The following is a 15,445-nucleotide window of genomic DNA, read 5'->3' on the forward strand; positions in this document are numbered from 1 at the left end:
GAAATCACAATCTTTCTTCCTGAAACAGTGTGACCGGAGCTTCACATGACTACTCAGTGCTGTTATATCATATGTATGGACTAGCTACTAGCTGGACTTCAAGCCTGCGGGCATATGGAAATCCAGAGCTGGCTGAACAGAATGCATACCACCCTCTTGCTGTTAACCCTGTAATTGGCTACAAGTTGTTTCAGTGTAAAAAATGAAGAAAGAATAGAATAGGCAAACTGACCAAATACAGCATATTTACAATACGTTGTTTTATTTTTAAAACATTTTATCTTATTAAACTACAAGTGTGGTTTTATATGGGGACGACAGGCTCTACACCAGATAAGTACATTATCATGTATCATTAATGCTGAATAAAACATGCAATGGCTTAACAATTATGAAAAGAAAAAAAATAAACAGTTATCTGGAAAGGGATCATTTAATAGCTAACTTAAAGCAAAAATATTGCAAACTATCAGTACTTTCTATCAGTGGGAACATATTTTAAAGGGCTGCAAAACTTAAGGAAAAAAAAAAGTAGATCCAATATAAAAATAAACCACAGATTAGTAGCATTTATTTTTAATTCCTTTTATTTATTTTAGGTGGACACTCCTCAAACACCACCGATCTACTTTTATACTGTGCAGCATATGTCACATGAAAAGCGGTTGTAACATATAGGACCACTACACCCAAAAATGTGTAATTTTCATATACAGTATAAGCAATGGAATAATAAAATTCAATGTTCTGTGATAACCCGATATCCCACTGCAGCGCAGTTAAAAAGTAAAATATTACCTTCCTGCTACACTAGAGACAGTTGAACAATTGGGAACCCCTTTGAGTTGGGACTGGATACAGGTCAAAAAGACTGATTTGCTGCAACATCACTGGCCCCTCCCATGTGTATGAATTAACCAATCCACACTTTTGCCAAACACGTTTGTGTAGCTGTCAGTCACTGTCTGCCTGCTATGTTAGAGAAGCACATCCCTCATAAAACAGCAACCTGCTGCAGAAGAGTGAGAAAAACCATAGCAAAGATAGTTCTGTATAAACACTCCAGGGGTAAATACATCAATCTGCAGTATTGTAAAATCACAGATTTTTGTCAGGATTTCAAACAGCAATTTAACTACAGGCATGTGGGGTTGGTAAATATATGCCGGGGTTTGCCTTTAATTAAATTGCCGTTTTAAATCCCGCCAGCAAGAATCACCAATTTTACAACACTGTAGGTTAATACATTTACCACTAGGTATTTAATGTATATCATTCACCTCAGTAATACACCAACTTTTATATATATATCCTTTCAAATAGAGGCTTTATATCCACTTTAACATGCCTCAATCTATTCATAAAGGCGACAATTGAAGACAATATGGCTAGAAGCATTTTAGAACTTTGTTCTCATGTGTGATAACATATTGAAACTGCTCTCAAAATTTTGGAAGCATAGTGGTCAATGATGCGATGTCCATAAAATCAGCAGTGCTGCCATCATTCTCTTGCACTCTTCTCTGAACGGTGTTAAGCATTGCTGTTCATATGAACAGCACCCGCATTTTGGCACAGAGATAAATAATTGTTGTTTCTGCAAAATTCAAAACGGGGAGTATGGAGTGTTTTAAAATGCTTTTAGCATGCTCATCTTAATGTGCCGTCCAGGTATGAGAACTGCAATTTCACATTCCGGCATGGCCCTTTCAGAATCTTAGCAAATTATACCTTCAGTTTCTTGTGCCTCTCGTGCTTCTCTTTGTAGTCTTTGCCGCAGCAGCTCCTGCTGTTTCTCAAGGTACTGCTTTATAAAGCTGTTTTGTCCCATTTCCTCTCCCATCTGCAGAGCAAAATTATAAAAATATGAATTAATGCTTAGGACACTTGAAGAAGAACATTTGTATACAGAAGAAAGCATGTGAAGTGGATGCTCTGAGGGCCATTTGTGACTCCTTACTTTTTTATTTAAACACATTGGCCTTTCCTTTGACTTTCAGAGCCCATATCAAGGCACAAGGACTTCTTAACACTTTCTGATATGTTGGGTATTAACTACTATACTAACCCTCTTTCAAATGAGGGTGCCCCTGACTCTCTAGGTGCCATGATGCATGCATCATGGCACCTAGAGAGTCAGGGGCACTGCAATACACCTCCCCATCCTCGGTTTCATAATGGTTTCTGTAGAGTCTTTCCTCTTTAAAATTATAGTGCCCCTGATTTTTTGGAAGTCAGGGTGGGGGAGATCTGTGTCCTTCTCTCCCATTGTGGACTTCTTATTATAGTTCGGTGATCACCAGATAACAACTATTAATGACACTATTAAGACAATATCATTAAGCCCCTTCCCTCCCCACCTCTGTCAACCACCACCAACAAATCACGTTGAGAAGCAAACAAGGAACATTTCAACTATCATTTTCTAGTCCCATTCATCCTTTGCACTGAAGGGAATAAAAGCCACAAAAATAAAAGCTTATAAAAAGGCAAACGATATTATGATGAAAGATAGACACATGGAATAAAGAAATACACAATGGAACAGAAAGTAATACCTACAATCACATAGACATACAGGTTTGTACTGAATATTTTGGTAGAATAATCCTTTAAACACTGTCTATATACAAGTAAGTCATACATATACCTACAAGAAATTTGCTGTGCATAAAAAGAGAATATTCCCTGGAAATCACAGCTTATCTAAAAATATAGTATAAGCCCCTGAGGCCTTTATTTACTTATATACATATTTTATAATTATGAAAGTTGCATGTAGTGGTATATAATATATACCACTACATGCAACTTTCATAATATATATACTGTATCTTATTATCCAAGTGTCACTTCACGTGTCCACAAACACACTACTGCACTTAGCAACTTGTATAGATGCTGCCTCGCATTTACAGCCGCAATGAACCCAGACTATCACCATCACTTTAAAAATGTTGTCTGTAATGAATAGCTGAAGTGATAGCCAATTAGATGCATCTTAAGTATGCAGCTTTTCCCAAAGTCTGTTGTAAAATGGGAATTTAAAGCTTATCATTCCATACATGTTAATGATATTACAAAAAGCTTTTCAGGAGTACATGGACATGCTCCAGCTAGTAAATGGGGATTTAACGCTCTCACTAAAACTCAAAAACATTTGTTAACTTGCATAGAAGATGGCTCCTCTCAAAGCCTTTATGCAGACATTTGAAAATGTGAATACAAAATAAACTATGCAGGCATAACATTTATGTAACATTGTTTATATACGGTTTGTTCAAGTATCTGTTTAATGTGTAGCCAACAAGTTTACTTTAAGATATTTCATAGGTATGTAACGTTATTAACTTCTTCACTACAAGCTACTATCCTGTTATCACTCATTTTCTACTCCCTGTGACATTCTTTTATAGCAGTGGTCAGGGAACAGGGGTAAATTACCCCAAATGGGGTAAAAATTTAATTCCTGGGGGTAATGCTGCTGATTCACATGCTATCCGTTGGATTGTTGACCCCTTTAAATGTGAAATTGCTGTTGTACCAGAAGAGCCTCAAGGGTTGGCAGAGGTACTTCTTGAGCTTCGATGCAATAATGAAGCACGTATTGCATTTAAAAACAAAGCAGATCTGTCATATTTTTGGATGTCTACAGCTGCAAAGGCATTCAAAATAGCAAATGAGGAGGCAGTCAAAAAGTTACTGCCTTTTGCTACAACCTACCTTTGAGAACAAGGATTTTCCACTCTAACGAACATGAAAACAAAGCAGAGAAATCGATTGGACGCTGAAGACTGTATCCAAATTGCTCCGACATCAAAATGCCCCAAAATTGATGCTCTCGTATCAAAAATGAAGCAACATCATTTCTCCAAAACCTGAAGTTTTGAAGTTAAAGCTTTCAAAGAAATTTTGAATAGATTAAATAAAATTTTGAATTCCAATAATTAATAATATATGATTTCCTTCCTTTCAAATCAAGGGGGTAACGTCGGCGTATCTAAATATATTTGGGGGGTAAAAGGTAAAAAAGTTCCCCGACTCTTGTTTTATAGGGTAAGAATTACAAAATGCTACTATTAAATATATCATACAGTGTTCACATAGCTCTGTACAATATGAGAAAAATAAGATTTTGTACTTTAGTTGAATCCTTTTCTCCCCCTCCATTGAAGGACACTGTGTTATTAAGTATAGTATAGGAGCGAGGGATCTCCTAATTTCAACATTTTAGCTGGTGAATGCAGCAAAGCATCGAACACCAGATTTAGATCCCATGGAGCCAAGAAAAACGTAAGGTTGATGAATATGTAGATCCCCCTGTAAGAATATCTTATCAACTAGCAATGACCCCAGTCTTCTCTGAAAAAAATACAGAAAAAGCGAAAACCTGAACCTTCAAAGAACTACTGTTAATTTGGCATCCAGTCTATCCTGTAAAAACATAAGGAGCCTGAGTGTTTGAGAAGAAGAGGAAGCCCCCTTCGTCTCACACCAGGCAATATAAAGCCTCCACACTCAAAGCCAGCTGCTGTAAACAGAGGTACTAAAACGGGCCCTGACTTAACAAGTTTGGCCTGAGAGAGAGAGACACCATGACTGACGAGCCGACATGGTGAGAATCTTCGCGGTTAATTTGGAGCCACCAGGATGACCCGAACCCCCTTTCTAGTCACCCTCATCAGGATCCTCTGAAGCAGTGTCACCGGGGGAAATATGTAGATTAGATGGAAATGCTGCAGCAAAATGTTCTGTGATGACTAGAGCGCAGAACACTGCTAGCAATGCTAACACATTTGTTGGATCTGTGATTCCTGCGGAGTCCAAAGATCCTGAAGCTGAACCTGATGGGTGACAGCTGTTCTGACCACCTCTCTACCACCTTATTAACCCATTCAGAGGCAAAAATGGGTTGCAGAGAGGCCACTGCAGCCACAAACAATAGATCTAAGCATGCTCTTAACATTACGGTCAGCGCCATTTTTAATGTTCGCAGCAATGGGAATCGGAATTGTGTCTGACTTGGACAACCTTGCTACAGACGCATCCACCTTGGGAGGAACTTCCCACCCAATCGTTTCCTCCACCGGAAGAAGGTAATAGTTCTGCAGCTTACAGGACACCTGGAACTTACAGTCTGGTGTGGTCCAAGCCTCCCACAGCAAATCCTTTAGCTGTCAAGAAGAAGGAAAAAAAGAGACACTCTTCTTTGCTTTCCTATTAAATAACAAGGTTTCTGCATGATCTGAAACCTCTGAGCATTGGATGTCCAATCGCACTGCCTGAATCAGATCATCCACGCCTTGTCGGCTATAAGGATCCTCTTAAAAGTATGAAGTATCCTCATCCGAACCGTCAACTACCTGGTCCCTGACTTGTGAGAACCCGTTAGAATCTGACCCAAACTCACGATGGGGAACCAAACCTCTACGTTTAATGAGAGGCAGGAGGCGCAGCAGAATCCAACATTCTTTCTAAGGAAGAGGAAACTCTGACCAACCCCTGCACAAAAGTTGCCAGACTTCTTACCCAAAGCGGCACCTCCTGGGATGTTACACAGGCCTCTGGCTGGGCGCAAATCTGCCAGAAACTACCCCTGAACCTGAAGGAATCCAAGAAGGACTTCTCATGAGAATGGGTCAGCTGAGCAACCTCAGCAATAACACTGGCTAAGAATTTAGCCCAGGATGTTCTGCTACATCGGTACCCGAGCCTTCAGGCACACTCAGCACTGGAACCTCAGGCTGGCAGGCTGCGCACCTGACTGTCCCAGAGGCATTATTTAACATGGCATGTACAACAAGTAAAATCTTTACAGAAGTCATTTTTACAGCTTTATCTCTGGAAGAACTCTATTATTAGACATTGCCAGACCACCCCTTCCACCAAATTAATGCCGAGCAGGACCTTACTGTCATAGTAACCCCTACCTGACCTGGCCCTAGGCCAACTAATGAACTGTCATATCAGTCACCATTTTTTTAATTTATTTTTTAAAGCCATGAAAAACACATTTTAAAAACGAATACAATTCCTAGCTTGGAGCTACACCGTGGCGTTGACCTAAATTCTGCTTCCCAGCCTAAGCTGTGCAACAATGAGTGCCTGCAGGCAACAGTGATGCATAGTGGAGGTTACTTGCAAGTTTGGGGCTGCATTTCAGCAAATGGGGCTGGGGACTTGGTCAGAATTAATGGTGTCATCAATGCTGAGAAATACAAGCATGTAATTATCCATCATGCAATACCAACAAGAAGGCGTCCGATTGGCTCAAAGTTTATTCTGCAGCAGCACAGGGACCCCAAACATACAGCCAAGGTAATCAAGAACCATCTTCAGCGTAACGAGGAGCAGGGAGTCCTGGAAGTGATGATATGACTCCCACAGAGCCCTGATCTCAACATTCTCGAGTCTGTCTGGGATTACATGAAGAGACAGAAGGATTTGGGCAAGCCTACATACACAGATCTGTGGTTAGTTCTCAAAGATGTTTGGAACAACTTTCCTGCCGAGTACCTTTAAAATCTGTGTGCAAGTGTACCTAGAAAAATTGATGCATTGATGCTGTTTTGAAGGCAAAGGGCGGTCACACCAAATATTTATTTTATTTAGACTTCTCTTCTGTCAATTCACTTTGCTCATTGATAAAAATAAACTATTAAAACACTGCTTTTTTTGACAGCATTCTTGTTTTGCAGCATTTTTTTCCACACCTGCCTAAAACGTTTGCACAGTACTGTGTGTATATATAATAGATATATACATACTCACACATACATACACTTACACAGGTGCGACATCTTTGAAAAAGTTAGCTCATTGCTAACGAAACTCGTTAGGGTCAGGATCCCCCTACATCTGGATCGTTATTTGAAGGAGAATACATCTCCATTAGCTCCAAGGAGACCATTCCGTGTTTATTTGAAGATTCGGGACTAGTACACTGACTCAGTGTGTACGCCGAACTGCCTTAATATATGAGGCAGTTTTACAACGGGACATCACTCCTCGGCACACTGGAACTCCGGCACCTGAGTATACTTATCCTGATATCTGCTGATATACACCACCTATATCCATCAGCGGTGGTTTGTCATCTGTCCCCTCGAGACATTGATTTCAAGTGATGAGATGTTAACACTTCCGTGCTTTTACAAGAATTTTGATCGATCATCGTGGTACTATTTAAGAGCCACATTAAGGAAAATCTATACATCACGTTCCGGATTACGCTAGATCCTATTACGGATCGGTGTTCATGCACCCTCGCGCTGCAGCTGCACTTGATAACTGGGTGAGATCTCTCCTGCTACTACCTGTTGATCACAAGGACTTGGTCCATATACATTGTTTTTATGATATTGTGTACTGGCCAGACACTTTTTATTACTTATTATTACCATCTCATTAGATAGGTGTTTATTGTAATATCATATCGGGTATTAACCCGTTATACCATTTGTATGATACACATGTGAGCTCGGCTATTGAATATATTTTATATAATAAATAAATATTTTTATATCCTCTTTGGACGCACCCTGTTTATTATTGTGGTTCTATATACATTTTTGGAGATTGGCAATCTCATACAGGGCATGCGACAAGAAGATATGTGAAGTTATGTATGATACATTTTATATAATACATTGAGGTGACATATACGGTTGTAGCATAGTAAGCCAATCTGTCTTTTAGTCACAAATAATGAGCTGCATGTTGTGGCCAATAATTGAATACATAAATAGGAAAACTAGAAGTTCACCAGTCTAATAATCATTTGGAACCAACAATATCTAAAGACTTTACTGTTCACTTTTGATTAAAGCTTACACACACACATAATGAAATTAAATGAAATTAATTGAATCATGAGTCATACGTCAGGTACCCGTACAAAGCCTCAGTTTTACTAGGTCTATAAAAAAACAGAAGAGAAAACCTTTTGTCAGACTACTGATGTCATTAGATTAAACAAAAAAATAAGTACATTATCTCTTGGCACCAGAAACATCAACTTTCCAGGAATAGTTAGGAAAGTGGTTCTAGGGAAAAAAGGAAATGCATGGGCCACAGTTGGAGAACTACTGTGGGAGTTGGGTCTTTGAGTCCCCGAGTCTCCAAATCAATTATTAGATAGTGCCTCTGGACCAATATGCTATTTGGAAAGATTGCCAGTGCACTTAGTGACACAAATAGAAACAAACTGAAATTTGCCAACCATCATTTTGACAGAAACCACTTGTTAGGGTCAAAGGAGACCATTTAAGGGTTGGTAAATGACTTCAAGATCCCCATCAATGTTTGTTCCCATACACATTCAAAACGATAGGAACATGTTTTGTGTTTTTATCAGTACCATAGTAGTAGTACCAAGTACAAGAAACAGGGGATCTTGTATTCGGACAGCCACATGTAGTCTTCCCATTTTTTGCTCAGTGTTGTTTTTTTTTATACTGCTTTTTTGTTCGTTTTTATCAAGGCTGCGGATAATTCTGAATGAAGGGACAAGTTAGTTACTATTAGCTAAGTTACCAAACCTGATAGAAGACAAAAAGATGAAAACATACAATACCATAAAGGTATACAGACCTGTGAGTTGGGTTGGAACCCAGTATGGGGAGTAGAATGTTTCTGGAGGTTTTCCAACATCAGAGCCTGAGAAATTAATTTGAAAGAGCATTAGAGCATAGTACAATATGCATGCCACATGCCAATCCAGCATACTAGAAATGCTTTATGTAACCAACTTCAGTTACTGAGATTATCCTTAGCTTTAGATAACAATCACACAAAGATTATATATATATATATATATATATATATATATATATATATATATATATATATATATATATATATATATATATATATAGATTTTTTTTTTTTTTTTTTTTTTAAATAAATCAACTTTAAATTATTTATTGGTATAGTCAAACATCATTGCACAACACGTTGCTGACTATGTAACCAAGCAGGTTGGGTACCTCACACTGATGATGGAAACACAGATACCCTGACATGGTCAACCCGAAGGTGTAATTACCGACAGAGTGGTAATAGTGACAGCTTGAAAAAGAGACATCAAACTATTCAGACGAATGAAGATCCCAGCAGCCTACAATGACGTCACTTTGAAGGTCCCCACTATGATTCAAACTGCTAATTTAAGGAGGTGCAGGCTGCACAATGTTCTAGCCTTTGTAAAGAACACTGTACAGCCGACGCCTCCTTAAATGAGCAGCTTAACAGCACAAATCATAGTGTAATATGCACTAGTAGTACAACATCCAATACAATAAAATTGTGAATTCCATTAACTTTACATATCAACACAGTGTCCTTTCCAAGTGATGTGTAAATTTTTCTTCTTGGAAAAGACATAAAATTTCCTCCTTTTCTTCCAGTGTTACATTTAGAAAAACAAACAAAAAGATCATCGTGCAAACTATAAACCTAAAATACTGCAAAACTTTATCTTGTTTCAAATGTGGTCTAATTATATTATGGATTCATATATGTTCTTATCCTAAAGATGTGATATCAATCTCCTTCTTTCTTCTGTTCTAGAGGTTAAATCTTATAGGAGTCATTCACTTGTAAGTAAACTAAAAAAAAAAACAAAAAAAACTCTTGTATTTTCTTTCAATTCTCACTCCACTGATTAAATATATCATTCAAAGGAAGGAGGAGAACCTCACTGCAGATGTAATTTAATTATATAATGGACTCATATGTTCCTATCCAATAAATATATCAGTCTCCTACTGGGGGGTTAAGTTAAACCTTGTAGGAGTCATTAATTTGTAAACATAAACGGAGAGCACTCATATTTATTTTCAATCCACATGTTAAATATTGTTCAGAAGAATAATGCAATTCTCATAAAAACAGGTTGTCTTTATTTTCCCCAATAATAAATATATATATATATATATATATATATATCTAATATATATCTAATATATATAAGCCTAGTCTATAATATAAAAGCCTAGTGGCGTGTGTTAGTCTGTGTGTGTGTGAAAAAAACCCCCAAGCTGCAGCGCCACCTGCTGGGCGGAGTTATACACTGACCTACTAAATTCTTAGTGTATGTGGGAAAAAAAAACTCAGAAAGGGCTGAAATTTGGTATACTAAGATGTTTTTAATTTGTTAATTTAATTTGTTAATTGTTAAAAGTGTTTATAAAGATTTTAAAAAATATATATATATATTTCTTAAAGGAGAAGTGACAGTTGGGAGTGGTTGGTGGTTGCCGGGGGTGACAGTTGGGAGTGGTTGGTGGTTGCCGGGGGTGACAGTGGGGAGTGGTTGGTGGTTGCCGGGGGTGACAGTGGGGAGTGGTTGGTGGTTGCCGAGGTTGACAGAGCGAGAGGAGTGTGATACTCAGGACCGCTGAAAGAGATCCCTGTGTCTGGATAGACATCTGGATAGTAGTGGCGATGGAAATGAAGGATGAGGTGATGGAGAAGAATGATGAGGTGGTGACATGTGGACAAAACCACGTTAAAAAAGGGCGCTTACGTCGGGAAGTAACGCTCTTCCCCTGAGGAGGCCTGGGCTATGGCCCAAATGCATGACAAGAACCTTTTTAACACCTTAAGTAGCTTGATTTGACTAGAATGCATGAGTATCATGCACGGGTTAACTTGTATATATAAAAAAAATATTCCAGTATCCAAATCTTAACTTTTCTCCAATCACTATGAGGGTGGACTCTTACCCGGTTTAGCACATTACAGAATAGGGGACCTAATACCTCTGGAAACTGCTCCTAAAGCCCTACAGGACTGTGAGGTTAAGTGGCCGACACCTGCTAATGCCATCCCGCAGTGATCGCACTCCTGACATGCAGGTAATATTTGTTTTATTGGATGTAAACCTAAAAGGTGTATAAGTGCTGCAATTGGGGATAGCGCAGGTGAATCTAAAACATTTTTGTTACATATTGAACTGCATCAAGGTCAGGCTTATCTATGTTGTAGGAAGTTGAGTGTGGAGCGCAGAAAAATATACATGGGTATGGTCAATGACTACAAGGTTCAAAAGGGGAAAAGTTGATACAAAAGTTAACATCTGTGCTATTTGTATGAGCATGCCTTTTGGAAACTTTGACAATTCAACTAAATAGAAAAACATTAACATATTAAAAAAAATACAAAGAATAGTTGAGCGTATTGTGTTTGAAAACAGCCATACAAATGCACTACACTGTAATTATTAGGGATGTGCACCGGCCACTTTTGGTGTCTCGTGTTTTGGGTTCGGATTTGTTTCGCAAAACACCTGTCGAAAGGTTTTGGTTCGGATTTAAGGTTTTGGATTCGGATTTATTTTGAAAAAAGCATAAAAAGTTCCAAAATCAAGTTTTTGGGCTTATTTTCACTCCTACGCTATTATTAACCTCAATAACAATCATTTCCACTAATTTCCAGTCTATTCTGAACACCCTCACAATATTGTTTTTAGTCCAAAACGTTTCACCGAGGTAGCTTTCTGGACTGCATAGTGGAGTGGTCCCGGTACCCAATTTGGTACCGGGGCCACAATATATCACCCTCAACTGGTCTCAATTCCACCAAAAAAGTATCTGGACTGCGTAGTGGAGTGGTCCCCACAATATAATAAAAAATCCCTCAACTGGTCTGAATTCCACCAAACAAGTATCTGGACTGCGTAGTGGAGTGGCCCCGGTACCCAATTTGGTACCGGGGCCACAATATAATAATAAAACCCTCAACTGGTCTGAATTCCAGTGCACAGATGGCGGACACCGGATGGATGTCTAAAACCAACATAGCAGTTAAGGGCGCAGTTCCTCTTTTTTGTGACTGCACAAACAATTAACGTAGTAATAGAAATGACAGTTTTGTTTTTTTTTAAATAGAGAAAGAAAGAAGGTAGTATTAGAAATGGCAGTTATTCGAATCCCCAGGAGAGTCTAAGTGGGGTGAGCCAGAGAGAGATTATTTCCCTCAGTTTCTCTAACAGGTTGTCAGTGTTGTGCCTCTTCTTAAAACCTGTGATACATAACTACACACACTCGGCAAAGCTTTTACAAATTATCTGCGGCACAGGAGAGTACCACTGGACTGTACTTTAATAGCAGTATCTATTATTTTTGGGTACAGCAACAGTGAATGATCGTAGTTAGACTTTTAAACAGCAGTACAAGCTAGGGGGCATATTCAATTAGCTTTTTGATTCGCGGTAACGCACGTTGCCGCGAAAAGTGCGCGTTCTTGCGGGTATTACGGTACCGCATTAACGCGGATTTTCGTTCGCAACCCTATGGGCTGCGAACGAAAATCCACGTTATTGCGGTACCGTGTATTACGTTTCGCGGCTGTTCCGGCGCGTTACCGCGAATCCAAAAGCTAATTGAATATGCCCCTAGATTTTTTAAAATTTTGTAATATTTTTTCCAATTATTTTTGGAAAAATTTTTATTATTTTTTTTTTTAAATTAATTTTTTATAATGTTTTTTATAAATTTAAATTTGTTTTTTTAGAACTTTTGGATAACTTGGAAATAACAATGCCCTTAGCAGAACAGACCACAGGACACAGGAAATACAGAAAGAAAGAAGGTAGCAATAGAAATGGCAGTTCCTCTTTTTTGGAACTGCACAAACAGTGATGAAAATGAAGGTGTAGCTGGTGGCATGTCACGGTCCTCTTCAGAGAACAATCTCCTGACCAGCAGGTCTTTGCACCGCTGTAGACTTGTGTCCGCCGGAAACAGAGACACAACATACGCTTTAAACCGAGGATCGAGAACGGTGGCCAGAATGTATTCCTCTGACTTTAAAAGACTGACCACCCTCGGATCCTGGCAAAGCGTACGAAGGGCTTCATCCACAAGAGCTACATGCTTGGTGGAATCGCAATGGTGTACCAGCTCCTCCCTCACTTTCTCCAGCTGCTTCTGCAAAAGCCTGATCAGGGGAATCACCTGACTCAAGCTGGCAGTGTCGGAACTGACTTCTCGTGTGGCAAGTTCAAATGGCTGCAGAACCTTGCACAACACGGAAATCATTCTCCAGTGCGCTTGACTCAGGCGTATCCCCACTTTTTTTCCTATGTCGTAGGTGGCTGTGTAGGCTTGAATGGCCTTTTGATGCTCCTCCATTCTCTGCAGCATATAGAGGGTGGAGTTCTAGCACGTCACCACCTCTAGTTAATTTAGATTGCAAGGCTTGTAAATACTTTGAAGATAAAAAAAAGCAGGCTGCACAGACTGTGGAGCTAGAAAGTGAAATTAAATGGACCACGTTACTTTGGTGGCTATCTATGCCCCCCCCCCCCCCCGCCCTACACTTGTAGTTGAATATAAAAAAAAAAGCAGCCTGCATAGACTGTAGAACTAGAAATTCAAATATACAAAGAAATGGACAAAGACAGTTTGGTATCTGTCTGCATCAGATCCCCTCTCCACTAGGAGTAAAATAGAAAACTATTCAGCCGTTATATAATCTAGAATATAAATAGAAATTGAGAAAGGCAATTTGGTATCTGTCTGCATCATAATCATCAACATCCTCCTCAGCGCCAGCTACATCAATATCCTCCTCCCGGTGTACAACATTCACACCTTCATTAGCCAAATCTGTAACTGGACTGTGGGTGATCCTTCCAGCATATGCAGAGGGCGTGCTGCAAATGGTGGAAGGAGCCACCTCTTCCCGTACAGTGATGGGAAGGTCAGGCTTCGCAACCACCAACACCCTTGGACTCGCCTTGGGGATTTGTGATAATTTCTCTTTAGAAGGCAGGGTTGTTTGCTGTGTTGTTGCTGACAGCATAACTCTCTTAAATTTTTTGTAGGGGGGGAGGGCTTAGTTCCTTGGGTGAAGCTGAACCACTAGTCATGAACACGGGCCAGGGCCTAATCCGTTCCTTGCCACTGCGTGTCGTAAATGGCATATTGGCAACTTTACGTTTCTCCTTAGATGATTTTAAGTTTCTCTTTTTGCTACTTTTACTGAACTTGGGCTTTTTGGATTTTACATGCCCTGTACTAGGAGATTGGGCATCGGGGCTTGCCAGACAACGTTGATGGCATTTCATCGTCTATGTCATGACTAGTGGCAGCAGCTTCAGCATTAGGAGGAAGTGGGTCTTGATCTTTCCCTACTTTATCCTCCAAATTTTTGTTCTGCATTATATGTAGCACAAGAGAGTGTACCCTAAAGCCACACATACTCGGCAAAGCCTTTAAAAATTATATGCGGCACAGGAGAGTACCACTGGACTGGAGTTATACAGCAGTACCACTGGACTTATACTGCAGAATCAGTGAAATTTGTAATATGGCAGTAACAACAATGGACTTATACTGCAGAATGAGTGAACTTTGTAATATTGCAGTACCACTGGACTTATACTGCAAAATCAGTGAACTTTGTAATATTGCAGTACCAACTTATACTGCAGGATTGTTTTGGGATATTTTTTTTTTTATTTTTTTTATAATTACTTTTTTTGTAATTTTTTTTATAACTTTTTTTGAAATTTTTTATAATTTGGGAATAATGGGGAAATAACAATGCCCTTAGAAGGACAGAGCACAGGACACAGCACCACTGGACTGAGCAGAACACAGAGCACAGCACAGAACTGAACAGCACGAGATATAGCAGGACAGAGGACCACCTAACACACCCTCCCTCTACCCTGATCAATGCCCGAGTGAAGATGGCGGCGACTAGCGGGGAATTTATAGGATCAGAGTATCGCGAGAACAGACAGCGGGATTATGACTCAGAGCCTCGGTTTCAGTTTTGCAATTGGCGGGAATACCCGGATCTGTCTCGGATCCGGCTCAGATCGGCAACGTTCGGGTGGGCTCGGATTTCAGAAATCCGAGTGCGCTCATCTCTAGTAATTATGGATTTGTTCACACCTTCACATGAATAAATATGTTCTATTTATGATGTGTCTGTCTTCCTGTTATTATATGCTCAAAATCTATTAATACTGGATGAAATGCGGATAGTTGTGATTAAGTCCTCACAGTCAACCCGAAGACATCCGTTAGCACTTGAGGATCATTCGTGACCCTCTTGATAAAGATTACTCTTCCTGTTTAATATCAAAGTACTAGCATGATACATTTCCAGTATGCCCGTATTGTGAGAGATGCCTTATATCAAACATTATTATTGACATTTATTTATAATGTATGCGCCAGCATACTACATAGTGCTTTGCAATTTTGGAAGAACACAGTAATAAAACACTGGGTACCAACAGGCATACAAAGCGGTAAGAGGGCCCTACTCATATGCTTACAATGTATAGGGAAATAGGGCTTTAATATATGAGGTTAAGTGACACTTACTGCATATTGATACCATTAACTTGCAGTTTAGATTGCATTAATATGGTGTAGGTGTAATGGTCCCTTTAATATCCTGTAAAAGCTTCTCTGTAATGTTC

At 39.3% G+C, this 15,445-nt stretch overlaps 1 protein-coding gene across 1 annotated transcript in view; it reads right to left on the reverse strand.

The window, feature by feature from the left end:
• Positions 1 to 15,445, reverse strand: part of ACIN1 (apoptotic chromatin condensation inducer 1) — a 59,284-nt gene that overhangs the window by 31,368 nt on the left and 12,471 nt on the right. The window contains exons 2-3 of the mRNA XM_075211394.1: positions 8,593 to 8,658; positions 1,732 to 1,843 (exon numbers count right to left, since the gene is read on the reverse strand). Coding sequence (XP_075067495.1) covers positions 1,732 to 1,843; positions 8,593 to 8,658 — 178 coding nt within the window. The remainder of the gene's footprint in view (positions 1 to 1,731; positions 1,844 to 8,592; positions 8,659 to 15,445) is intronic.

This window comes from Mixophyes fleayi, chromosome 1, assembly GCF_038048845.1.
Source record: "Mixophyes fleayi isolate aMixFle1 chromosome 1, aMixFle1.hap1, whole genome shotgun sequence".
Classification (NCBI taxonomy): Eukaryota; Metazoa; Chordata; class Amphibia; order Anura; family Limnodynastidae; genus Mixophyes; species Mixophyes fleayi.